Raw genomic sequence first — 27896 nt, forward strand, 5'->3', positions numbered from 1 at the left:
ATACTCTTTTTTGTGTATCATGGTTAGGAAAATCCTGGTGTGGCTGCAAACCAAAGTCGTCTACTTTTGAACAACCCCTCATCCATAGTATTTCATATTTTCAGAGCACCAGACGCACAACTGACAAAGTCAAGATTTGTCTAGGTTGCAGAATTAGCTGGTATGCTCCTCTGTCCTCCACACTTCTATTCTTGGAATTTGTCATTCAGTGACAGACTGGTTTACTGCAGGTGTTCTTCTAGACATTAGGAGGACACCGTATAGTCAGACTCCTCATGGAGCCTGTGGTCGACTCTGCTGGCAGCAGAGAGTGCAGTACAGTGAGGAGCTTTTCGATGCAAGTGGGGGTGAGGCGGCACCGAGCATGTAATGCTGTTTGAGACTTTCAGTTGTGTGATGTGATCTGCACTTTGTTTGGCTACGTTCCGGACGACTTATTCCAGATAAAAAAAAAGGCAAAAAAAACTAAGTGTTACTGAGGTTAATTCACCAGGGACCAGAGTGTGTTCTCAATGTCTAGCATGCTGCAGCTCCCAAATTGAGGAAAACTAGAGAAGTGCCTCAGTTAATTTCGACCGCTGGTTGTTTGTACACCAAGGGCAATGATAGCAAGTTGGTGCTCATGAGCGTCAAGGACACAAACAGTGGAATTTTAGCCTACCTGGTGTTCTGTGTCCCCTAGCCCCAACAAGAATGGGAATGGTACATCTTCCAGAAACGCAACACTGTAAAAGGGCGCAAGGGGCGGAACTTAAGTTCCCTGGTATTCTGTGTAACCTAGGAACTAGCAGCAAGGGGTATGGTACACCTCCCAGAAACTAAACACAGTATAGAATGGAATTAGATAGTTCAACAGCACATATCCAAAACAAGGACAGCAGGAACAAGGCCTAACTGAACAATTTGGCCAAGCTGAGGTAACAGGAAGACAAACAAAACAAGCACCGCATCTACAACCAGTCTGACTTGTAACTCAAGAATAACACGCTCAAAACACTGGTTTCTGTATTATTGTCCAGAACCATACTTTGGTACTGGCTGCAAAGAAAAATGCCTGTTTGGATTATTGTAATGCTGCTCAAAAACGTCTGCGAATAGGCTACAGTGAACCCAGAACCCAGCTGTTGGTGCAATGCTTAGAATTCTTAGGAAAGATCATGTTGCCAGCCCTCTATACTGGCTTGGTTTCCGTTTGCATCAAATTTCATATCCCATGTCTGGTGAAAAATGACTATCAGTAAGTATCACAGTGTCGCCAAGTCAAGACTACTTGTTTCTCTTCTGTTAAGGAAATATGCAGCTTTTACAAATCCATTGGTTCAATCTCAAGTCTGTGGGCAGCCTCTCTTTCCGAGTGCTTGGGCCCAGTTCATGGAACACTGCCCTCTTAGCCTAAAAATCTCTTACGCCATTTTAGACTTCCGACAGAAATTGGAGTCATGTCTGTTTGGTTAGGCAGTAGATAAGAACAGCACTAAGAGACCCAATGGGGTAGTGGACACTATACCAATTCTGTCAATCAATTCTTCACCCTAGATTGGACGGCTTTTTCTTGAAACTTTACCCATCCGGACACCTCACAACCCACATCTGACCCTTCCCCACATGTACCATAGTATATTCTCACCCTCCTCCTGCCCAAGACTGAACCTTCCTCTGCAGGCTGGTCTGGACTGCAGGTGCCTCGGCTCCGTTTCACTTTTACTGGAGTTTCATTATCCAGAGACCTCTTCCGGACAGGCCGATCCAGCTTTTCAGGCATTGAAGGAGAACGATACAGACGGCTTCGGTTCATAGACACCTGACCAAGTAGGAAAGGAAGAAGACAAATGCATGTAAACACACTTGATTTCACAAAGATCATACCCAAGAACCCCCTTTTCAATGCGCAAGTGTCATCTGGAGATACCAAGCAATTCCACCCTACAACAGATTTAATCTACCCATTACCATACGAGAGCTTACCAAAAACCATCTTGCACCCATTGTAAACAAACAAGACAAGCTATTATGATCACAGGCCCCTCAACATGCAAATCATTGCACAGTAAAAAGCTTCTGGAATGCCTCTGAAGAGAAAAAGCTCAAATTAACCTTGACAATAACCATTTATCTCAGTGAGAATTTCCTGAAACCACCAAGAGAGTGAGCAAAGCTCACAGGTAAACAATCCCTTCTGCTCTGTGACCAGGGGGGAGATACTGGACATGGGAGAGAGGGAAACAGAATAAGAGAGGAAGTGAGTGAAGAGGAAACATGGAAAAGGAAAGGAAGATGGAAACAAAACAGAAGAAAGTCCAAGACACCCGTTTCTGAAGTCACGGTGAGTTTAAAAGTGTGAGTAAGTGAAGAGTTAATGCACTGTAAGTATTGAGACCACTTTCTTTAAGCACTATTCCTTTGGAGGGTGCATCAAATCCTGGTTTATGACAACAGCAGACTGAAGACTAACAGACACTGTATTCAATGTGTTTTATCACATACTTGAATTCCAAAATTGTTGCCTACCATTCAAGTCCTTGGGAGGGTCATTTTGCCCAGTTTCCAATGGCAAGTTAAAATTGATCCTTCCTGTTTGGCCAATCACGGTTACGAATCAAAGTTCAAAGCTTTACACTGTGTGAGAAAGTACCATCTTTCTTGCATGGTATGCCCCCACGTTTTGCTGAATTGCTGAATGTACTTTGACTGAGTGTGCCCTGGACTCATGCCAATCAGGTGCCCAGGGCCTATGTTCCTTCCCTAAAACCCTCAAACCCCAAATTGGCAAAACCTGGCCACATGTCAGCCCCTGGTAAAGGGGACCCTAGGTACCCAGGGCCTTGTGACCAGGGAAGGCCTCTCAGGGCTGCAGCACTCATTGTGCCACCCTTAGAGGCCCTGTGCCCTGACACACACACACACTGCCCTTGCAAGCTGAGTGTCTGGGTGCAGAACAAAACAGAGTCGACATGGCACACATCCCTGTGTGCCATGCCCACCACCTACAATGCCCTGGCATACATCAGCCACCCCTCTAGCTGGGTGCCCTGTGCCAGTAGTGTGGGCAGGGGAGCATGAGCCCTGTGCCCCTACAGTACCCAGGTCCATTCCTGGGCACTGTAAGTGCAGTGCTGCCATTTAAGAGTACATGGTGCTGAGAGCTCGTCAAACACGAACTCCCCAGCACCATAATGGCAACACTGAAGACTGAGAAGTTTGGTATCAAACTTCTCAGCACATTAAACCCGCACTGATGCCAGTGTGGGATTTATTGTACAAAGCACCACAGAGGGCATCTTGAGATGCCCCCTGAAACCTAACCTACAATCCACGTCTGGTCTGGGAGGCTGCCACCCAGCAGACATGTTGCTGGACCCCTGGGTAGGAGAGCCCCCGCCCTCCTGGGCCTGCAACAATGCACATCCTGGGCAAGGTGCTAGGGCTCTTCCCGAGGATGAACAGGGAGAAGCTTCAAAGGCATGCCGCCTCTGAGCTTCCCCAGGCCACTTGCTGCCCCCACTCTGGCGGAAAGCCTGGCCGGAAACCCCAAATAAGGACAGGAGATGTGCCAGCCTGCCAACCCCACCCCTCAGGTGGGGGAGGCGAGGTGAAGCACATCTCCAGGCGCTCGCCATCTTGAAGATGGGATGCCCTACCCAATCAGGACTAGGCTACTGCCCCCTCCCACAGGAGAGTGGCAGGATAGGGGGTATACCCACCCCAGGGCAGGGACCCATTGGTCCCTGCCCTTTATCTACCTGTAACGCCCCTAAATCTAGTATTTAGGGGCACCCTGAAGCTTCCTCCCTTAGATTCCAGATTCCGAAAAACAAAGAAGAGCAAGAAGAAAGAAGACCTGCCGTGCAGCTGCTAAGAAGAGGAAGAAGCCAACTGCTTTGGCCCCAGCCCTACCGGCCTGTCAACCCTCAAACCTGCTCCTGCTACATCCCGGCACCTCTTGTGGCCAGCAACCTCACAAACCCCGGAGGACCTGGCTACCTTTTGGCTCTAAGCACCTGGGACTCCCATGAGCAGAGGCTCTGCTCAAAACCCGCTTCTGATCCCTGGCATCAGCCCGGAACAGCGAACCCTGCACACTCTGCACCTGCCAAGCCTGGCCTGTGCCGGAGTGAACAAAGACCCAGAGGACGTCCCCCCGGTGACTGCCCCCAATCCGGCACCCAAGGACTCACCTCGGCACTCCTGACGATGCCTGCAGCCTCAGAACTAGGTACCCCCCCTCCCCCAACCGCTATCAACAGAGGGTAAGATTACCCAACACCAAGAGGCACCCCTGCATCCGGCGCCCTGCGGCCCCCTGTGCCCAACTCCTGGGTACCTACCTATCCTCCAACTACCCAACTTACCTCTTGAAGTGGTGGCGACACCTGAAGAATCTTCGTCCCCGAGCTTGCAGCCTTTGTTCAACCAGGAGCTTTCCCATTGAAACCCATTGAGCGCCCGATGGCTCAAAAGCACCCTGTACCCAGCCGCCCGAGTGGCCCTGGCAGTGTAACCTCTACACCTATCTACTTCCCCATTTGCCCTGAGCAAGTGACCAGGAGTCCAGCTCCCACAGCCGCGTGGCCTGCTAGTCAGCAGCCACCAACCAAGGCCCCCCTGCCTCCCACAGGATAACATTGGGCTTAACTCACTCTGCACCCAGCTGCCCCTGTGCCGCTGACGGTGTAACAACTGTACCTACCTGACCCTGGGAGACCCGAGAGTCTGTGCCCAGAACCTTAACTTTACCAATCGAGTACTTACCCAAAAGCTGATAAGCCAATTTTCCTCCATAAAGTAACATTGACTGGTTTCTTCTGAAATTTCTTCTAAGTGTGGAGTTTCTAAAACTTGAAATATTCACCAAAAATCAACCGAGTAACGAAAACGAAAATACTCACCTGCTATTAGGAGAGATCCCAGTGCTGGATCTTGGGGACCAGCACTGACCCTGAAAAATATTCACAACCGTACTTACCAGTAACCCAATTTTCTTCCATAGGAAATCATTGACTGTTTTTCTGCGAAATTTCTTCCAAGTGTCGATTTTTGCAAATTACAAATATTCTTTAAAAATCGTACCAACTGTGAAAACGTAATTACTTACCTGTTTTAGATAGAGGTCCCAGTACTGAGTCTAGGAACCCAGTACTGGATTACAAAAGTTACGAGAACCTACTTACCTGCAACTTGAATTTTCTCCCATAGGGCATCATTGACTTTTTCTATGAAATTTCTTCTGTCAACTTTTAAAGTAGCAAAATATTGCCTAAAAATCACAACAGTAACTAAGTCGACTTTTGTCACTTGTTTCTAAGAACTGTCCCAGGACTAAATCTAGGATCCAGTCCAGGAGTTACAAAAGTAATCCTGAAAGTAAACTATTGCTAATAACTTAAAACCTCCATTGAGTTCAATGCATTATTGTGTTTGGAATTGTGTTGCCTATTGCAACAACCTGTAACCAGTATTTACAAACGTTATTTGCATATTGCAAAAGTATTTACCTAAAGCATCTCATTCTGAGCAAGTATATTTTAATACCTATTGTGGGTTCTAAAACAAAACAAGCATTTATTTTTTATATAAACCATTGGCCTAGAGTTCAGTTATTGAGTGTGTGAGCCCATTTGCTGACAGTGTGTACAACAAATGCTTTACACTGTCCTCGGATACTGCCTTACTGCTCGACCAAGCTACCACTTTTGAGAGCAAGGTTATATCTAACTTTCGCCTCTGCCAAACCTCTGGGGACTGTGGACTCTGTACACACTGTACCTATTTGGGAACAGTATATACAGAGCCACTTTCTCACACACTCATTCTTTTCCCTTATACGTCCACGAGGAATAGTGAACCTCAACATAGAAGTTCCTAGTGCACACAATGGTTTGGGATTCAAAATAATAACCTATTGGATTCCCAAAGAATTGTCTCCAGTTCTGTGAAAGCAGTGTCTGGTGCACGTGTGGCCGGAGGGAGTATTCATTGGAAGACTACCATTTGTTCTCTTCCAGGTCATAAAGGATGCCTCAGTTCTCACTGATCCACTGTGTGAAAAAAGGGTAGTGACTTGCCCACCAGTATTTCTATTATTTTTATGTTCTACCAATAATAGAGAGATAATCAATAGTCTACTGAAACACTCATCTTTTTCTTCATCTAGCAATCAATCAATAGGATCAAGTAACGTTTGTGTGTCTGCAAGAAATTTCTTTTTTCCCCAGGACTCCTAATATTTATCCTGCCACTCCTCTCAGGGAGCAGTTGGCGTGCCAAAACCCGAAGGAGATAACCAGGATGACTAAATATAGCGAAAAGGTCAAAGGCTGTACACATGGCACATGATTGGACGATGGATTTCAAGGTACACTCTGCCATGCAAGATAAAAACTCACTGCAAGAAATGTTGCCTATACAAGAGCTATTGGCTTTGCTAATCTGTTTTAGCAATGTTGCAGACCAGAGTGGCTGCTGCTCAGCATGGCTAGATGTTAGTAGGGTAAAGGAGCAAGGAGTGTCCTAAAGTGGAGTAGAGTGGAGTGTTATGGCGTGACGTAGAGTGGCGTACAGTAGAGTTGAGTGGCATGGAGAGGAGTGTAGTAAAGTGGAATGTCATGGAGTAACAGTGTTGTGGAGGGAGTTGAATGGCGTAGAGAGGAGGGGCGTAGAGTACAGTGTCAGAGTTGAGTAGAGTATCGTAGAGAGGAGTGGAGCAGAGTGGAGTGGCGTAGAAGTAGAGTAGAGTGTTGCAGAGTAGAGTGGTGTAAGTGGAGTAGATTGTCGGAGTGAAGTAGTGGGTCATAGAATAAAGTGGAGTAAAGTGGCATGGAGTGGCATAGAGCGAGTTGTGTAGCACGTCGAATAGTGGAGTAGTGTTGTAGAATGGCAGAGTGGAGTAGTGTTGTAGAGGTACAGAGTGGAGTGGAGTAGTGTCAGTGGAGCACAGTTTAATGGAATAGAGCACACCAGAGTGGAGAGCGTCAGACAGCAGTGTAGACTAGGGCAGAGTAGACTAGACTAGCATAGACTAGACTAGCGCAGTGTGTCAGCACAGTGGTGCAAACCAGATTGGCATAGAGGGCATTGGTTTTGAGTCAATAATTGTAGAGTGAAGTGGCATAAAGGGGAATGGCGCAGGGCAGAGTGCAGTTGCGTAAAGTGCAGTAGAGTGGTGCAGGGTAGAGTGCAATGACGTAGAGTGCAGAAGAGTGGTTCAGTGTAGAGGGCAGCATTGCAAGGTAGAGGGTAGTAGAGTGGTGTAGAGTAGTGCAGGGTAGAATGCAGTGGTGCAGAGTAGAGTATCAGTGCATTGATGCAGGGGCATAGAAGTGTAGGGGCCCAGAGTGGTGTAGACTGATGTGGCACAGAGTAGATTGTTTCAGCATACAGTGCAATGGTATAGAGTAAAGTGTTGTAAAGTGCAGTGGTGCAGAGTAGATTAGAGTGGAGTAGAGTTCCATGGCGTAGTGTCCCGTGGCATAAAGTAGAGTGGCGCAGTGCTTCAGAGTATACGGTCCTAGAGTGCAGTGGTGTGTAGCAGAGTGGCGTGCATTACAGAGTGCAGTGGCGTAGAGAGCAATGGCAGATTCCAGTAGTAACTTTTATGGCCTCCAGTGATCAATGTCTTTACCGGGTGCCACCACTTTAACTGGACAAGCATACTCCCTGATATTCAATCCAGAAAATTGCTATGTCCATTTTAAACCACACTTGAAGCGCACACACTACAATTCACCAATCTACACTTTGGGCCTTATACTTGACCTTCACATACATCATTGGGACAAATAATGTCTGATGAAGAGCCCCCTTGAGGGTGGCCGTTGAGCACGGCAGCAGTGGCCCAACGCGAAGCAAAGCCCTATGATGAAGCAGGACATCACCCCTGTGGACCGTGCAGCGTGTGTCACCTAACAAGAACAAGCAAAAACATCGGGCCCGATTCACAGAACTAACTTGAGACAAAATCCTAAACTTACTACCATTTTGGTATTCACAGAAGGCACTTACTCATTTCGGTATTCAAAGAAGTTAGGACTCCTAAATGCCTTCTGTGAATACCGAAAGTCTCAAAGTTAGGATTTTTCTCAGTTTAGGAGTAGTAAAGTTAGGACTCCTAACTTTAGGACTCCTAAACTGAGAAAAATCCTAACTTTGAGACTTTCGGTATTCACAGAAGGCATTTAGGAGTCCTAACTTCTGTGAATCCCGAAATGAGTAAGTGCCTTCTGTGAATACCAAAATGGTAGTAAGTTTAAGATTTTGTCTTAAGTTATTCTGTGAATCGGGCCCATCATCTTTAACACCACCAGCAGTTGGGAGCAACAGAGGTTCACGACATGCAACAGCAAAAATGTGATCTACATGATCACTTGCCCATGTGGTCTCCATTACATTGGGATGGCCACGCGCCCTGTAAAAGTACGCATCTGCCAACACAGGAGCAATGTTAAGTGCAGAAAAGCTGCAACCAAGATGTCCATACATTACATTTAATCCAACCACACCATATTGGATCTACAGTGGACAGTAATCAAACAAATGGATACAGAAGGACCTCTGTTTGAGAAGGAACAGCGATGGGTTTTTCGCTTGGGCATCCACATAGGGGGCCTTAATGATCAGATACCTTGGGGACAAATGAGATGATGCTCTTATAACCTGTAGCATGTAATGTATCCTAGGTCTACCACCAAAGTCACATACAGTAAGCAGATGGCACCATTTATTATCAAAAGGTGCACTCACGATCTGATATATATACCCTAAGGTTTCACCGTGATACCCTAACACCCGAGGCATACAATTCCCCTTTTTTCCTCCCTTTTTAAATATTTCAAATATTTGGGAGCACAGATGTAGCAACAATACTATCTCTTAGTATTCGGGGACAACGTATTCCATCAACAATACGCTGGCCAACAATAACGGGCAAATAAGTAATGCACAAGGTTAGGGTTTTGTCTTAAATCGACAACACCCTGTCCTTTTCTTGTTAGCGATAACTGTTCTACTAAAAAGAATGAGCAGGGGAAGTCAGGGAGCAAGACATATTGGGTAACTACCCTATGAGCGAACAAAAATCATTACAGTTTAATCACAATATTAATAAATAATTTTTATTTTATGAAGAAATACGCCACTACATTCATTTTATGAAATGTAATAGGAAGGCACAATAATGTTCCTACAGCAGCCGAGAACACGCTTCCCGAAATAGATTCCAACCAGGAAATGGTTCCATTGAAGGGGGCCATGTTGGGGAGTTTTACATTCAGTAGTCAACAGCACCCGGAAGCAAGGCTCTCACGCAGCCGTACAGAGTTGCTGGTCACCGATTGCAGCTCGCTCCGGATTCAAAATACCGGGTTTCTGCGAGCATTCAGTGTTCGACGGAGCCATGGGCAGGCATTGTTCTATGGGTAAGAGATGCTTTGATGAAGTAAGTACGGCACAGCCGATAGTTTAGGCCATCATACTATTGGGTTCTAGTGACCTCAACACCAGGACAGATAATTATTTCTTTGTACCTAGTTTCCAAATCAAATCTTTTTCATTTACACCAACAGTATTTAAATACAAGCGGTCCTCCCCTCCCATGTTGATGCTCATATGGTCCAATTAGGACACCGCAAAGTATCTTACCTGTCAGTGTAGTTTTGCAGCTTTAAGACTTTCTGGATTCACTATGCTGTGCATTATTCTGCCATCTAGTGGTTGGGTCCGGAATTGTAGTATTTCTTCTCTTTTTTTTTTCGTGGCCCAGGTAGGCATCGACATACCACCATTTGGTGTCCTTCGTGACGTCTATGCGTTTCCTCCGGAAGCTCCCACCTTTGGTCGCCATCTTAAGATTCTTTTTCTCTTTCTTGTGCTACTTTTTCTCATCTAACCTTGTAAAGTCTTTTTCACCTTCTGCCCCCCTTTATCCTCCTGTCTCATCTTTCTGGCGGAGGAGGGTGTGTTCGCTAGTGAATCCAGAAAGTCTTCAAGCTGCAAAACTACACCGACAGGTAAGAAACTATACGTTTATCAGCGTGAATCTTTCTGGATTCACTATGCTGTGCATAGACTTTGTAGCGGTTTGTCCTTATAGTGGTGGTTGGGTGGAAGAGGAACACTGGTTACTGAAAATGTGTTGCGAGACCTTCTGTCCCACTTGCGCTTCTTTGTTCATTTGGATATCCACACAGTAGTGCTTAGTGAACGTGTGCACTGAAGACTATGTAGCCGCTTGGCAAATGTCTTGAATTGGTGTGTTGGCTAGAAACGCAATTGTTGCTCCTTTCTTCCTTGTTGAGTGAGCATGAGCAGTATGGTTTGTGCAATACATCGTGCAATGGTATTTTTGGCAACTGGTCGTCCCAAAAAACTGCTGGCAAAGGATACAAAGAATTGCTTTGTTTTCCTGCACTCTTTTGTCCTTTCCATATAGTGCATCACTACCCTCCAGGCGTCCAGTGTGTGTAAGGCCCTCTGTGCTTGTGAGGGTTTTTTGGAAAAAACTCACTATTTGAATTGTCTGATTGATGTGGAACTTAAACACCACCTTTGGCATGAAATGCGGGTCCATTCTCATGACAATCCTATCACTGTGTATTTGCAGGTAGGGTTCTTGGAGCGTTAGCGCTTGTAATTCACCCACTCTTCGCAGTGATGTGATAGCTACTAGTAAGGCTGTCTTTAACGTGAGCATATGCAGTGTAGCTTTGTGAATAGGCTCAAATGGTGCCTTCATCAGTTGTGTTAGCACTACATTGAGGTTCCATGCTGGTGCTGGCATTCTTCTTGGAGGTGCGATCCTTTTTGCTCCTTCTAGGAATCTTTTTACCACCTGTGAGGTAAAGAAACTCTTCCCTGTTTCTCCTCTTGTGTAAGCCACAAATGCCGCTAAGTGGACCCTTAGGAATGTGTAGCTTAGTTTATACTGCAGTAGATGCATTAAGTATCTTAGTACTGTTGATTCCTTAGTAATCCTTGCTTGCAGTTTCTCCCTACTGCACCATTTGGTGAATCTTTTCCACTTTGCTATGTAGCACGTTCTTGTGGTAGGTCTCCTTGCCTCTATGAGTACCGCCATCGTGATTGCTGGTAGTTTGAGGTGTGCAAACTCTAGGTCCTCAGGAGCCATGCCGCTAGTCTGAGGCTTTCTGGCTCTGGGTGTAGTACTCTTCTGTTTTGCATCGTTAGCAGGTCCTTCCTGCCGGGGAACCTCTGTGCGTGCGTTTGTGACATCTCCATGATTTGTGAGAACCAGGTTTGTCTGGCCTACTAGGGTGCTATCAGGATGAGCGTCATGTTGCTGAACCTGCACTTGTTCAGTACCCTGTGTAGTAGTGGTATCGGTGGAAAAGCGTAGGCAAATGTCCCTGACCAGCTTATCCATAGCGCATTCCCCAGGGACTGTTTGCACGGTACTCTGGATGCGAAGTTTTGGCATTTTGGTGTGTTGCAAATAGGTCTATTTGCGGAGTTCCCCATTTGTGGAGTACCTTCTGGATTTCTTGTTGGTTGATCTCCCATTCGTGGGATGCGGACGTCTGTCTGCTGAGCCAGTCTGCTTCTACATTGTCCTTCCCTGGTAGATGTATTACTAACAGGTCTATTTCCCTGGGGATTGGCCATCTCCATATTTCCTGTGCTATCAGGGAAAGTGTCGCAGATTGTGTCCCTCCTTGCTTGTTGATGTATAACATGGTAGTTGTTTTGTCTGTATCAATACTCTGTGTCCGTACAGCATTTTCTGAAAGGCTTTTAAGGCTAGGATCACTATCTTGAGTTCTAGGTAGTTGATGTGCTTTATTGCATTCTGATGTCCCCACAACCCCCTTACTTTGAGGTTGTTTGTGTGCGCTCCCCACCCTTTCTGGGAGGCATCTGTTGTAATGGTTACAGTTGGAGTTGGTTGTGTGAATGATCTCCCCAGTGCTAAGTTCTTCTGGTTCCACCACCCTATTTCTTGCTGTACTGTCTGCGTGACAACCACTAGATCCTCCCAACTCCCCGTCGCTTGTGACCATCGCTGCTGAATCCATTCTTGGAATGGTCTCATGTGTAAGCGAATATTTGGTACCAAATGTATGCATGATGCCATCATCCCCATCAGTTTACTCACTGTCCTCACTGTTACAGCTCGCCCCTTGCGGTAAAGACGTGTCTCTTTGCATATTGCCAGAGTCCTCTTTGCACATGGAATCACCGTGCTCTGTATGGTGTTGATCTCTGCTCCTAAGAATATCTTCAGTTGCTCTGGTTCCATTGACGTTTTCTCACAATGGATAGAAAACCCCAGTTGGGCAAGCGTCTGTATCACTATCTCTATGTGGCTTTTGCACTTGTGGTATGAGCTTGCTTTTACCAGCCAGTCGTCGAGGTATGGGTATACATGTATCCCCTTCCTCAAGTGTGCTGCTACTGCTGCCAGACATTTTGTGAAGACCCTTGGTGCAGATTTTAGTCCGAAAGCCAGTACTGTGAACTGGTAGTGAGTTTTGTTGATCATAACCCTGAGGAGGTGTTTGTGGTTGATGGGGATGTGCAAGTAGGCGTCCTTTAAGTCGATAGTTGCCATGTAATCTCCTTTTTGTAGTGGAGGTATGACCTCTTGGAGCGAGGTCATCTTGAATCTTTGAGTCTTTATGAACCTGTTGAAGAATCTTAGGTCTAGAATTGGAAGTAATGTTCCGTCTACCTTTGATATGCGGAAGTAGGTTGAATATACCCCCTTGTTCCGTTGTTTTTGTGGTACCATTTCTATGGCTCTTTTCTTTAGCAGTTCTCTTGCTTCCTGCATCAAGTGTGTCCGCTCTTTTGTTGAGCGCACTCTAACCCTTGGCCTTCTGTTTGGCGGTGGCCTTTCCAGGTCTATACAGTACCCGTATTGTATGAGGTTTAGTATCCATTTGTCTGATGTCATTTCCCTCCACTCCTGGAGGAAGTGTCTTAATCTGCCTCCTACTGGTGTTGCGTGTTGGAGGAACTGTTAAAGGTTTTGATTTTTTGCTGGTCTTTGCCTCGACTCTTTCTGCACTCCGAGTTCTTATCCGGGTGTGCGTTGGTTTTGCTGGCGAGTCACTTTGCTGCGGGAGGCTGACTCCCCCTCTGGCCGTTACCCCTTCCTTGGCAACGCCCTCGAAAGGATTGTCCTCGGGCTGGTACTGCCAGTTCTGCTGTTGCTGCCCCTGCTGCTGTCCCTGGTTACCTCCTTGATAACCTTGCTGGGAGGTTTGGTGTGGTGCCACAGGTTGATGATTTCCTCTGCCTGTTGGCCTCCTGGAAGGTGTTCCTCTTCTCATACCTCGGAACTGCAGTGCCCCCATGGACCTTGCTGTTTCGTTATCTTTATTCAGCTGGTTCAATTTGTCATCAACTGGTGCTCCGAACAGTTGTTCTCCATTGAAGGGTGTGTTGAGGATGTTGTTTTGGACTTCATTTTTGAAACACGAAATCTTTAGCCAGGCATGCCTCCTTTCAGTGATCCCCAGCATCATCTGCCTGCTAGAGGTCTCTGCTGCATCTAGGGCCGACTTTAAACATGTATTAGCCATGTTCTTCCTCTCTTCTACCAGGTGGCTTGCCCTCCTCTGGTATTGCTCTGGTACGTGCTTGAGGAGTTCTCCCACTTCTTCCCAGTGCTGGTATGCGCATCTGTTGATGAGTGCATTGGAATTGGCGATACGCCATTGTATAGCTGCACTGCTTTCCATCTTCCTACCTATCAGGTCCATCCTCTTGCTTTCTTTGTCTGGTGGTGGGCCTGAGTTTGTGGGTACATTTGCTCTTTTCCGAGCCATGGATGTGATGATCGAGTCGGCTGGTACTGACCCTCTAATGTACATGGGGTCTTTTGATGAATGTTTATATTTTTTCTCTGCTCGTGGAGTCACTGCTCTACACATGCCAGGCTCCTTGAATGCCTCCTTCCCCTGGTCCAGAACACTTGGGAGCATGGGCAGGAATTGGCTTCTAGTCTGGGATGGCAACAAGGTCTCCAAGAGGAAGCAAGACTGGGGTTTTCCTTCTTCTAGCTGCACTCCATATGTGTCTGCAGCCCTTTTGATGACTTGGTTGTAGATCCCTATGTCGTCCGGCGGCAAAGGCCTCGACGGATATGATTCTACACCCTCTACCGGGGATTCAGCGTCGAGCTCTTGCCACGGCAAGTCCTGAGCCTCCAAGGACGTCGAGTCTTGGCAAGTTTGCTAGTCTTCCTCCCCTTCGGCGCCCCCGTAGTACAGGTCTTCTTCCGGTTCATCTCCAGGTTCAGGTGTGTTCGGTGGTTGGAAATCCTCGACGCACCCTTCTGTTTCGGCCGTGGCTTTCGACGGTATGCTGTAGAATTTCATCTTTTCGTCAGTCTTTCTTGCGTTGCAAGATGTTAGCCATTTCAGCCTCGAGCCTTTTCCTTTTCTTTTCCATCTCGGCCGCGTGATCGGCTTCGAGGGACTCTACTTTCCTTTTCACGGTTCTCGATGCAGAAGTCGAAACCGTTTTCGGGCCTTTGTCTTTCGACGTCGAGGCCTCTTTCGTGGCTGCTCTTCGGCGCCTTTCCCTTGTCTTGGGATTTCGCCGTCTGGGGGTCCTTCTCAGAGGATCCAACTGTCTGCTTGTCCCTGGATGCAGTAGTCTACGTCTAGTGCTTAGACGGCCCTGCTCCTTTCGAGGACTTTGGCTCACTTTTGCGAGTATCAGTGGAGTGTTTAGGGTTCGACAACTCTTACCTCCTTCGACGTTTTCTTTTCGACCTCGACTACCAAGACGTCCTCTGGGCCCTCTGCTATGTGGTCTTCCTCTCCGCTTGAGAGTCCCATATCTCTGAGCGATGGGGGTGTTCCCTGCCCCTGCATGTTGTAGTTTGCTCTTCTCTGCCTCTCCCTTACTCTGAGGGTCTTCGGGGTGAACGCTGCACAGGCGTTGAAGTCCTCGCTTCGATGGTCAAGTGGCAGGCAGAGACTGCAGACCGCGTGTTGGTCCTTTTGCGCATACTTGTGGTGGCAGTTCGCGCAGAATTTAAACAGAGTTTTTGTCCATCACCGCGCCCAGGGAGCCCCCTGTATGCGCATTCTCCTTTGAAACGTCGAATTCTTCGGCGTTCTCTCTTCTGTCGTCGACCTTCTTCCTTACTTGATCTCTGGTGTCTTCCCCGGTGATATATTCTAAAGTTTTCTTCTATTTTCGTTGATTCTTCTCTCCAAAGTTCTTGGAGCTCCTGCACTGTTGATCCAGCCCCAACGGCGGAAAAAATAATCTGAAGATGGCGACCAAAGGTGGGAGCTTTCGGAGGAAGAGCGTCAACGTCACGAAGGACACCAAATGGTGGTATGTCGGCGCCCACCTGGGCCACGAAAAAAAAACCCCAAAAAAACAAAAGAAACACTACCATTCCGGACCCAACCACTAGATGGCGGAATAATGCACAGCATAGTGAATCCAGAAAGATTCACGCTGCAAAACTATTGAGGAGCGAAAAACCACCTTCACTGCCTTACAATTTTTAGGCTGATGGGTATTTTTAAAAAAAGGCTAAGGTCTCTGCACAACTGATGAAAATACTCGAGTCTGTGTTTGCTTAAATGTTACATGTATCGTTATGTCTTGTATGTCATTTATTTTTTTTTTTTTTTTAAATAGAGGGTAGCACAAATCACATGATTTACGCGATATTGTGCATGAAGTGAAAAATAGATCACAGAAAAAAAATAGATCACAATTTTTTCCTCACACAATTAGGGTGAAGATAAGTAATAATAATATCAAAGAGCACCTAGACTACTAATTCTTTTTGCTTCTATCCTTCCAGATTGTCAAAATTAAGAATTTGTATATTTGCTCTATTAAAGAATATTACCAAGTAGGTATCGAACGAATGTCTTGCACAGAAGTATATTAATCCGAAACACCTAATAGGCTAACAGCACTAGACATTAGAGTGGTAACAGGGATCATTGTATTTGGTGCTGAAGAAGCTTAGGGGTAGGCTTCGAAACATGTCGACCAGCGAGGGAGCTGCTCATTAAAGCTTTATTTCCTCCTTTTTTCCCTGTTTTTTTTATCAATACCAGCTATAGGGAGCATTAAAGTTTAGTTTTTCCAAAAACCCATGTATTTTTTAAACTCACTCATTCCCGACCCTTCCACTCTCACACCAATACACATAGTTTACTTCACTACAAAGTGCTTCTAAGTATTCATCATTCGTAGCACGCCCCATCCCGCAGCGTGGCGGGAAGAACCCCATGATGAAGCATGCCATCAAGGGACTTTTTGGTGAGTGAGGGTTATTTTTAAAAACGTTATTGCTTTCCCATGCTAGTAACCAAACGGTTCACTTGGGTTTAGTCACTTTTTGGAAGGTTAGCACTTTATTTTGTACATTCTGAGTGGACTCTGTTTTTTCATAACAGAGGAGATGGGGCCAAGTGCATTGGTGTAGAGTAGACCGTTTCAGAGTAGAGTGCAGTGATGCTAAGTAGTAAAGTGGTGTGGAGTGGTGCAGAGAGGCATAGAGCAGAGAGGCATAGAGCAGAGAGGCATAGAGCAGAGAGGCATAGAGCAGAGAGGCATAGAGCAGAGAGGCATAGAGCAGAGAGGCATAGAGCAGAGAGGCATAGAGCAGAGAGGCATAGAGCAGAGAGGCATAGAGCAGAGAGGCATAGAGCAGAGAGGCATAGAGCAGAGAGGCATAGAGCAGAGAGGCATAGAGCAGAGAGGCATAGAGCAGAGAGGCATAGAGCAGAGAGGCATAGAGCAGAGAGGCATAGAGCAGAGAGGCATAGAGCAGAGAGGCATAGAGCAGAGAGGCATGGATTGGTGCAGAGAAGAGTGGAGCAACACAGTGAAGCGCTCCGTAGCTTGGAGTGGTGCAGAGTACAGTCTAGCGGCGTGGAGTGATGCAGAGTGGGGTAAGGTAACAGTATGCATGGAATGGTAGTGTACTGCCATTACAATCATATCTTCAATTGTAATAATCATTACATTTGCACTCGCATACAATTTTACTGATAAAATTATAAAGCCCCCCCTCTCCAGTAGCCAGCATGATGGTCACATAAATCCTCGCACTTCGAAGTCAGAGAAAGAAAAATAAACACCAAGCTCCCTGGAAGACACAGCCTGACATTTATCTCTGCCTTTGATTACAGAGCTTATGTGACTAGATAAGAAAAATATTTAAAGGCCTGTTTACAGAAAGCAAGTTAGTAGAAGAATACAGTAAACAAGATTTGGGCAACGGAAGGGATCAACTCGAGCTAGGCAGCCTAAAGCAAATAAAGCCAGCAAATATAAAGCCAGAAAATGTGAGTTACAAAGCCAATGGGCAGCAATGAGTCAAATGCATTCCTAGGTTAACTTTCTGAATGTCCCCAAGTTATCTTCAGCTGGGCTGGCTAATAATCTGAGACCTAAAAAGGGGTTAGGGCTTAAGAGAATGAGGTTGGAAAATGGAGCCCTCAGTCATGTTATGTTAATTTGATATCGCGCACTATTCACCCCAGCGGGGTATCTCAGCACTGCAGGAGGACACAACAGGAGCAGAAACACCAGATTAAAATAGAAAGGTTTTCAATAATGTCTTATATTTGGTATATTCCGAGCATATATGAATATGGAAAGGTAAACTATTCCAGTAGATAGGGGCCAAGTAAGAGAAAGATCTGCCTCCACACCTTAAACGTTTAATGCAGGGAATAGTAAATATATCTTTATCCTTAGATCACAGATTCCTGACAGGGAGATATCATTCAAGCTTTAGGTGTAAGTATCTTGGTCACTAGAGCTCTGTGGGGAAGGGAACATATCTTGAACAGAATTCTCTTTGACTGGTAGCCAGTGTAATGTTCTAAAAAGTGGAAGTGACGCTGATCTGGAAAGAGGCTTACAAATAAGCCTTGCAGTGGTGCTCCGCACAACATGAAGTTTAGAGAGTAGTATCTCATTGGCAGAAGCCAAAAGAGCAATGCCATACTCAAGCCTGCTAACAACAAAAGCCTGTACCAAGGTATTTTTACCCGCAAGCACATGAAAAGGCAGTGCTTTCCTTAAAAGTGAAACATGCGAAAGCAGGTACCAGTTATTGATGGGACCTGCTCTTTCATTGTTAGGGATAAGCACAGTTTAATGCCCAGGTTTTTTACGGCCTGACAAGGGGTGGGAGAAATATCTAATTCAGGTGGCCACCAATCGGGAATCCATATTTGTTGGGATTTTCCAAAGAACATATTCTCAGTCCTTTCAGTATTAAGCTGAAGGTAGTTGACGGACATCCACTCTGCCACAGCTTTCATCTCATTTGAGAAACGTTCCTTCACTTTGTCCACATTGTTATCAAAAGAGATGACCAGCTGAGTGTCAAGAAGTCTTGGAACCATTTCAGAGCAGTCCCATATATCCCTATCTCATTTAGCCTAAGTAACATCTTATGTGACAGTGTCAAAGGCTGTAGACAGGTCTAAGAGCCCAAGCATAGAGGGGGTGTTAGCATCCAAAGAACATCTTCTAGAATCTGTCACAGCAACCAAGGCAGTCTACGTGCTTTGCTCCAACCTAAACCCAGATTGAGAAGGGTTCAAGATATTATCTTTCTCCAAGTAGCCTGTCAACTGTTAGTTGATGAGACCTCCAAAATCTTACCTAGAAATTGAAGTAAAGAAATTGGGCAATAATTAAAGAAGATTGCAGGAGCTAAATTAGCCTATTTTTTAATAGGCATGAGCTGTGCAGATTTCCAGGCCATAGGCAATTTCCCAGCCTCTATTGACGCATTAAAGAAGGATTTAATAGCCGGAGAGATCAGCATGGCAAGACGCACAGATATCCCAGCTGGACATGCATCAGAAGGAGATACGGATTTAGCCTGGTTAATGGCAGTGTAGCACCTTGAATATGTTGGAGAGCAAGAATATTAACTTTTCTCAGATTGTATCCATCTTTCATGAGAGAAGAGTTAAAATTCAGGGGGGTGCTAGAGGACGCCAGGCAAGATGGCTGCACTTTAGTGCTGCTCCGCCCAGCTGATCTCCCATCCGACCAGAATCCGCATAAAATCGCCGCATTGCTGATCTATCGCTGACTGCCTTGCATGGAGTGACCCTCCTGCTGCTGGCAATGAACTCTCGGAGCGAATGGGGGCATATTTCCAGCCAGAACCTGGCTAGTGAGTGGCGGCCGACAGGAGGCAAAATGGCAGCTGCCTAAGCCCGGCGCGGACCTAACCCTTCGGCCGCAGCGCGGTGAGTGAGTGGTGATCGGGTGGACTCCTGCCGGACGTCGATCGCTGGGGCTGCCTGGGGGCCGGAGGACGTGCGCCAGCCTACTTTCGCACCCAACTTATTCTACCGCTGGCCCCGGGGCACGGCGTCCTGTGGGTGCCTGCTTCCGGCGGTGGTTGCTGCCCGCGCCGCTGTGTGCTGAGCTGTGGAGCCTGAGCGCGGCTGCAGAGGGTGACTGGCCTGGGCTGCGCGGGCCCCCCGTGAGAGGTACCCGGGGATCCTGGCTATTGGGGGCTGGAATCATTTGTGTAGCTGCATGCGCCGGTGCAGTTCTTGCCCTGGATCTGACAGTACCGGAGTTCCGCCATTGCATTCCCTCCGGAGGGCACGGATCGTGGCCATGGACAGATGTGAACACCTGCGGGAAGCAGCGGTGAGCGGGGTGCGGCATTGTCTGGGCCCGTGACCGAGGTGGTGAGTGTGGGCCTGATCACTGGGCCGCCGCCTGCGAGCTGTTAACAGCATCGCTGCACATATCTGTGCAGACTTTTTTTTTGTTGAAACATTTTTTATTGTTTTCAAAGCAACAACTCAACACACGTTCCACTACCCCCACCCTTCAAAGGAGTACTGTACATTTATCGTCGCTACCAATTATCCAGGAGAAGAAACATCCTTCCCACCCAGTCCCCTTCCCCCCCCTCCCCACCCCATGTCAGTGTGCCCCCGTCACCTACCCCTCTTCTGATGTACCCCTCCTCCACAATGGAGTATGTACGGGTGCTCAACCTCTCCTTAACACAGAGCCGTCCCTCGCGCCGAGCCAAAGTTTATGCGTCCAGGGCCTACCACTATTCCCCTCCTACTCCTCACTCCCCGCTACCTCCTGCCTATCAGATGTGCTCATATCGGTGCAGACTTACCCTGCAGACTGGATTGAAGCACGGCGGGGCCTCGCCGCTGCCTGGCCCCCAGAGAGCACAGACCGTTGCTGAGGGACACTGTTGACACTCGCGGCGGGAGGCGGTAAGTGGGGCGCATCCTTGCTTTGGCTAGTGGCTGCGTAGGTGGGTGCGGGCCGGAGCACTGGGACGTGTCCTGCGAGCTGCTGCCTGTTAATCAGTGTGTGGCAGTTGGAGCATGTGTGAGATTGCTTTGCTATGGCACTGGCCCTGATTGCTCGCGAGATGTACCTTGCACCTTAGCACACCGGGCCTGTTCTCAGCTGGCTGACCGTTGGTTCCTTGTCTCTTCTGGACTTATACACTGCTTGTAAAGACTCTGCGAGGCTCGTGTTCTAACACCTAGCGTATTTGGGAGGCATACATCTAACGTGTAGCAGGGAGCACCCATAGTTGCTGGCTTCTTGTTCTGCTGCACTCCTCTCCCTTGCCTGCTACTTGGACCTTGCGCCCCAGTTGCTCTTGAGCATTGGTGCCTGAATTGTGTTCCTTGTGCCTCTGGGAGTGCTGTCGTGTTGCCGGATACGTTGGCCCCTACCCGTATACTTCACCATCCACTAGGGGGAAGCCGGATAAGTCACAAACACGCCTCACGTTTGAGGTGCGAAAGTCTGGTAGGATCCAGCAATCAGCGTCGGACTCTGAGGCAGATGCGCAGGGGGCGGGCCAGACCAAGCTCGAGGCCACGTTACTGGCCATGCAAAAATTCTTCAGTCCATAGAAGGTGGCATGTCATCAATGCTAGATTGGACCATATGTCTGCGCAGCTGGCGCAGCAGAACATACAAATGGGGGAGGTGGAGCAGAGGGTTTCCACTACGGACAATGGTCTCAGTGAGTTTGCCAGCAAGACGCTTAATATGGAAAAGGTATTAGCGCTCATACAGGCCAATAACGAAGATTTAGATGCGCGGTAACGTAGAAACAATATTTAGATTACGAGCCTTCCCGAATCCACGAACACTGGTAGGATGGAGTCATTTGTTGAAAGCCTGATCAAGGAGATATTTGGCCCTGAGAACTTGTCCTCCATGATTATCATCGAGCGCGCCCATCGTTCTCTGGTAGCGCGACCGGTGCCGGGCGCTCCACCTCGCCCCATATTTGCTCAGCTATTGATTATCGGGCTCGAGATGTAATCTTGAGGTTGGCCAGGGACAAGGGCACTAACTGTCATCAGGGGAACACTGTCGTTTTTTCCAGACTTCACAGTCGCTATTCAATCTGCGCGCCGGGAGTTCGGAACAGTTAAATTCCTTCAGTCTGAAGAATTCCCTATGCGATGTTGTATCCTGAGTGACTGCGCGTGTGGCCGGAGGGGAATTTTACGATTCTCACAACCCCCAAGGCGGCGATGGAGTATGTAAAGCAAACGGAGCGGCGACGACGTGAGGACACGATTGGCCAGGATTAGGAGGAGCAATGATGTTGGGAGCGGGGCTGTTAATAAGCTTTCTCTGTTGGCCATCCAGTTGGTGGGACTCCCCTGTTATAGGTCTCTGGGCTCCCGGTTTTCGCACATGTATGGCCTGCGGGGGGTTAACTTCTTATATTTGTTTCGGTTGGATGTCCTAAGATTTTGTAGTCACTGCTAGATCCTTGCACAAGTACTAGACCTGATCAGCCACCTCCTACACTGTGGAAGGACAGTAGCACTCTGGTGTGAGAACGTGCCCTCTTTCTTGCATGGCATGCCCCCACTTTTTGCTGAACTGCTGATGTACTTTGACTGAGTGTGCCCTGGGCTCCTGCCAATCAGGTACCCAGGGCCTGTTCCTTTCCTAAACCTGCATTGAAGCCTAAACCCAATTGGAATCTCTGGCCACATGTCAGCCTCTGGTAAATGGTACCACAGGTACCCAGGGCACTGTGTCCAGAGAAGGCCTCTAAGGGCTGCAGCACTTATTGTGCCACCCTGAGAGTTCCTGTACCCTGACACTAACACACTGTCTTTGCAGGCTGCGTGTCTTGGTGCAGAACAAAACAAAGAGTCAACATGGCACACATCTGTGTGTGCCATGCCCACAAACCACTGCCCTTTCATACATCAGTCACCCCTCAAGCTGGGTGTCCAATGCTAGTGGTGAGGGTACAGCTGCATGAGCCCTGTACCCCTACAGTGGCCAAGTCCATTCCTGGGCCCTGTAAGTGCAGTGCTGCCATTAAGAGTATATGGTGCTGGGAGTTTGTCATTACGAACTCCACAACACCATAATGGCTACACTGAAGACTGAGAAGTTTGGTATCAAACTTCTCAGCACATCAAACCCACACTGATGCCAGTGTGGGATTTAATGTAAAATGCACGACAGAGGGCATCTTAGAGATGCCCCTTGAAATCCGTCCAACTACTAGTGACCTGACTGAGTGGCTGCGTAGGCTGCCACCACCAGACAGGCTTCTGGACCCCTGGGTTGAGAGCCTGCTGCTCTCGGGGGGCCTGAAACAATGCACATCCTGGGACGAGGTGCAAAGCCTCCTCACCCAGGATGGGCAGGGTTCACGAAGGAGAAGCTTCAAAGGCATGCCCCCTTTGTGAGCCTCTCCAGTTCATTTGCTGCTTTCAGCAACTGGTGCTACCCCACCCACCCCCCCCACTTTGGGCAGGAGAACCGGCGGGAAAAACAAGTGAGGAAGGGAGGTGTGCCCACCTCTGCCAGCTCCACCCCATAGGTGGGGGAGGCGAGGTGAAGCACAACCTAGAGTCCACGCCATCTTGAGGATGGCGGGACCCAGCCAGCCAGTGACAGGCTTCTGCCCCCCTCCCACAGGAGAGTGGCAGAATAGGGGGGTGTACCCACCCCAGGGAAGGGACCCATTGGTCCCTGCCCTTTACCTACCTGTAACGCCCCTAAACGTAGTATTTAGGGGGAACCCTGAACCTTGCTTCCTCAGATTAGAAACCACAAGAAAAGAGAAGAAGGACCGAAGAGCCGTGCAAAGCTAACAGGAGGACGACGCCCACTGACTAGGCCTTAGCTCCACAGGCCTGTCTCCCCTCAAACCTGCTCCTGCGAAATCCCGGCGTGTCCTGCAGCCAGCAACCTCACAAACCCCGGAGGACCTGCCTGCCTTCACTTCAATGACTATCTCCCGAGAACACCGGACGTGTTTAAACTGCAGCTTCTGGTGCCAGTCAGGAACCGCGAATCCAGCACACTCTGTGTAGAGATGAAATCCGGAAACAGGTAAGGTAGAATAAGTGAAGTTTATTCCGGTAAAGCCCTGACACCAAGAGACTTCTAACAATCTACCTGGCAAGCTGTCAACTGTCCTTCCAACCGTCACCCTCGCCCAAGGTTCCAGAATAGAACGGGGAAACGTCATGGAACCTTGGGCGAAGGCTCGAGGCAGAAGGTAGCGCGAGGCAAGTCGCGAGGACAGAAATAAGTAAACACAACACATCTCCTCATTTACAGAAAAATTAAAACAGGATGAGTGGAACCACAAAGTAGTGTAAGAAACTGTAAGGAAAATAAGGTTACAGGAATATCAAAAGCAAAAGGCTACATAACAAAATGTAATTAATCACATACAAAATCTTGTAACTTTTTAGGAGGAATTATCTCTCTCCCGTGTCTACTAATGGTGGACTCTTTAACATTGGAAGCACCAACGTCAAGCTCATGAGGAGGAAAACCATCTTGTGGCGTGTCTGGAATTCCAACTTGGGGAGTATCGTCAGCACTACGAGTAGTGGAGTCAAATGACATGCGAACAATGGTCTCCCCAGCGGAACTCTCAGGAATAGGTTGATCATTGAAAACAACACTAGAGTCACTAAGACTGGTGGAATTCTTCCTCAAGACAGGACAACACTGGTGCCCTCCCCAGGATCGTTTAAAGGTGGAACCTCACAAACTACATGGGAATATCCCTGGTGGATGTCGTCGTCAATCCAATCATATCTAGAAGAGGTGCAAACACTCATCCACCCTGGATCAGTGTACTGTGGGGGCAAGGTACCATCTCCCCGGCACAATGACAGACGACAAATGCCACACCTTTCCATCACTCAAGAGTGCAGAATTGCAAAAGATTTCCTTGACCATAAGGGGTTGCGAATAGCGGCTAAATCCCTTTTTGACAAAACCACTACTCTTGACTCTAACCCACTGTCCTACATGAATATTGACATGTTTGCATGCATGCTTGGAGTCATGATGGTCTTTACTCTTTTGCGGAGTACGTGTCATTTTGTTATTAACCAATTCCACAGACCAATCAACTTTCTTAGGGAATGACCACCCAATGCAGTCTTTGGTGATAGGTGTTCTGCCTCTTAATAACACAAAAGGACTAGAGCCAGTAGACTCGCAGGGTGTCACACGGAAAGCCCACAAGTTGTGAGTCAATTCCTTCCTCCACGAGAGATCATTATGATTGGCCAATTGCACAATCCCCTTCACAACACGGTTAAACCTCTCCACTGCACCATTACCAGCAGGGTGGTACAGGGAGGTAGTCTTGTGAGAAAAGCCATTGTCATTGACAAACCGTTTAAAGCTGTCAGAAACGAACTGTGGACCATTGTCGGTTACAATACACTTGGGCAACCCTTCCCTCATGAACACACTTTAAGAACTTGATGATGGCTTTAGCATCAGCAGATTGCACAATTTCCACTTCTGGCCATTTAGAAAAATGATCCACCAAGACAATGAGATAAACCTGCTCTCCTTTTTCGCAAATGGGCCCAAAAATGTCAACTCCCAGTCTTGTCCATGGCATACAAGGATTGGACAGTGGTTGAAGGGGTGGTTTCAAGGTAAGCTGTGACTTATCAGAGTTTTCACAAGCCAGACAGTTCCTCACTCTCTTTCTATTTCCAGGTCCAACCCCGGCCACCAGTAAGAGGTTTTAACCCTACTCTTAGTCTTCCCAATACCAAGATGCCCTTCATGACAGATATCAAGCAATTTGGATCGAAGGGAAGTGGGGGGTATGACTACCATTTCTGAGGATAAGACCATCTTCCAATGACAACTCGTGCCTCAATTCCCAGAAAGTACGTAAACTGTGGGGTAAGTCTTTCTTTATGGGCCAGCCCTCAACAATATACTTCCCAATCTGGCACAAAGTAGTGTCTCCAGCTTGTGCTGATAACCATTCATGTTGCGAAATACAAGAAATGTCATCCAGAATTTTAGCAACACAAAAAGATTCGATTTCTCCTACGGAGTCATCTGTACAAGGCAGAGGTAAACGACTCAAACAGTCAGCAACCACATTTTTTGATCCAGGAACATATTGTATATTGTAATTATAATCCAACATTCTCACCGAAATCCGTGCAAGACGGGGAGAGGCAGTTTGTAAACCCTTAGTAGTAAGTACTTTGACCAGGGGTTTATGGTCACCTCAGGGTAATGTTAAATCCCCAGACATACTGCCGAAAATGTCCCAAACCCCATGCACATGCTAAAGCCTCACGCTCTATAACGGAGTATCTTTCCTCAGTGGGTGTAATGGAGCGTGAGGCAAAAGTAACAGTCCCCTCAACTCCCAGGCTGTCAATTTGGCTCAAAACCACCCCCAAACCTTTCCCGCTGGCATCAGTGGTGACAATGGAATGTAGGGAGGGATTAAAACCTTGCAAAGGTGGGGCTCTGCAAATGTCATCTTTTATATTCCCAAAAGCCCTCTCACACTCATCAGACCACACAAATTTGCATCCTTGTTTAACAAGCGGTCTAAGAGGAAAGGTCTTAGAAGAAAAGTCTTTTACAAATTTCGCATAAAATTCAGACAACCCCAAAAAAGCCTTCACTTCGTCTTTGTTTTTTGGGGAAGGGGCATCCTTGATGGCTGGCAACAACTCTTTTTTTGGTTTGATGCCTTCACCGCAAATTTCATGACCTACATAGGTAACACTGGTCTCAGCAAATTTGCACTTCAGAATGTCAGCGGTAAGACCATACTGTTCCAAAGTCATAAGAACCCTAAACACATTCTCATCATGTTCCTCCCTGGTGGTTCCCATGATCATAATGTCATCCTTAAAAATTAACAGGTTGGGCTCATCTTTAAATAGCATATGCATGAGCCTCTGAAACATAGCTGCAGCAGAGGCAAGTCCAAAAGGGACTCTCTTAAACCTAAAACATCCAAATGGAGTCACAAATGTAGTGAGGCTTCTGCTGTCAGGATGTAATGCAACCTGGTGGTACGCTGCAGTAAGGTCAACAGTCGAGAACCATTTTATTCCATTGGTACGAGAAAACATCTCACTGATTCTAGGCAAAGTGTATTGATCAATAAGGATATTCTTATTAAGGTCCCTGAGGTCCACACATAAACGGAGCTTGCCGTTGGATTTTTTAGCGCAAACCAAAGGTGCGACCCATTCTGCAGACTCCACGGGTTCAATAATACCACCTTTTTGTAGCTTAACGAGTTCTGATTTTACTTCATCCCTGATGGAGAAAGGGATGTTCCTGCATTTATGGATACACGGAACGGCATCTTTTTTTAGTTCAATTTTATGATGAAATCCTTTAAGCTTCCCTATTTTCCCAGAAAATACACAGTTTGAAACTTCTCTTTGATATTTATTGCATATGCATCCTCCGATTGCACAGACAAAACGGGATCAGGGCTGTTGGGATCTAGGAATATGCCCAGCTTACCTTGGTCCCTCCACCCCAGTACAGAAGGACCAACGGCAGAAATGTACAATTTGCTAACTGTTTGTCTGTCTTTGAATAGGAAAGGCAGTTCCCTGTAACCCAAAATATCGATAGGTTCTCAGGTGAAATGTCAGGACTGGCAAGCTTGCGGCCTAACACAGGAATGAATTTTTCCTCCCAGACACTTCTGTTAACAATTGTATAGGGTGATCCCAAATCAGCTACAATGGCAATGTTCACCCCACCAATCTCCATATGGCAGATAGGTTTTTTTGCTTTTGCCCTTCACATTCAGAACGTCATCATCAACAAGTAGCACAAAAAGATTCATGTCATCCTCAGAGGAATCCGACATGTCATATCCATCAGGTACGACTACTTTCACGTTAGAGTTCTTCCTTTGCTTGCTATGACACATTTTTGCAAAGTGACCAACAATTCCACACTTGGTACATTTCTGTTTCAGGGCAGAGCAGTTTTTGTCGTTCGCCAGATGGAATTTGCTACCACATCTAAAACATCTTTTGTTTCCAGTCAACATGACCTTCAACGAAGATTCATTCCTTGTTTTTGGTTCATGAGAAGATGTCTTAGTAGTATTTCTAAAGTGTTTCACTTTGGCTACAATAGTTTGATCCTCCTCAGAATGTTGACTTTTCTTTTCGGAAAGAACAGCCTTGGCGCATCTACCTGTCAATTCTGTTCTCTTGACCATGTCAATGATTTCTTGGAGAGGAGCTTCTCCTTTAGCCCACAGTTTCTCCTGGATCTCACGATTCGCAGAACGCAGACCCCAGCCCGAGCGAACCAACACCACGAGGAGGTCCCCCCGGCTCACCTGAACTGAGATCCGGTGACCCCTGACCTGCCTCAAGCCTCCAGACGACGCCTGCAGCCTCAAACCAGAAGAATCCCCTCTACCGCGACCAGAGCAGGTAAGAAAATCCAACGCAAAAAGACACCCCTGAACCAGACGCCCCTCGGCCTTGTGTGCCCAAACCAGCAGTGCCTAGTCAACCCACGACATCCCAACTTACCCCTCGAAGTGGCGGTCGCACCTAAAAGGTCTTCATCCCACAGCCTGCATCCTTTCTTCAAACCGGAGGATC

General features: G+C 47.3%; 1 protein-coding gene across 5 annotated transcripts in view; it reads right to left on the minus strand.

Annotated features, from left to right (window-relative positions):
• CDC25C (cell division cycle 25C) overlaps positions 1–27896 on the minus strand; it is a 248824-nt gene that overhangs the window by 81807 nt on the left and 139121 nt on the right. For all 5 annotated transcript variants that reach the window (XM_085618385.1, XM_085618381.1, XM_085618382.1 and 2 more), the window contains one exon: positions 1628–1801. In XM_085618385.1, the coding sequence (XP_085474511.1) occupies positions 1628–1801 (174 nt within the window). The remainder of the gene's footprint in view (positions 1–1627; positions 1802–27896) is intronic.

The sequence above is a fragment of the Triturus cristatus genome, chromosome 7, assembly GCF_964204655.1.
Source record: "Triturus cristatus chromosome 7, aTriCri1.1, whole genome shotgun sequence".
In the NCBI taxonomy this organism is placed as follows: Eukaryota; Metazoa; Chordata; class Amphibia; order Caudata; family Salamandridae; genus Triturus; species Triturus cristatus.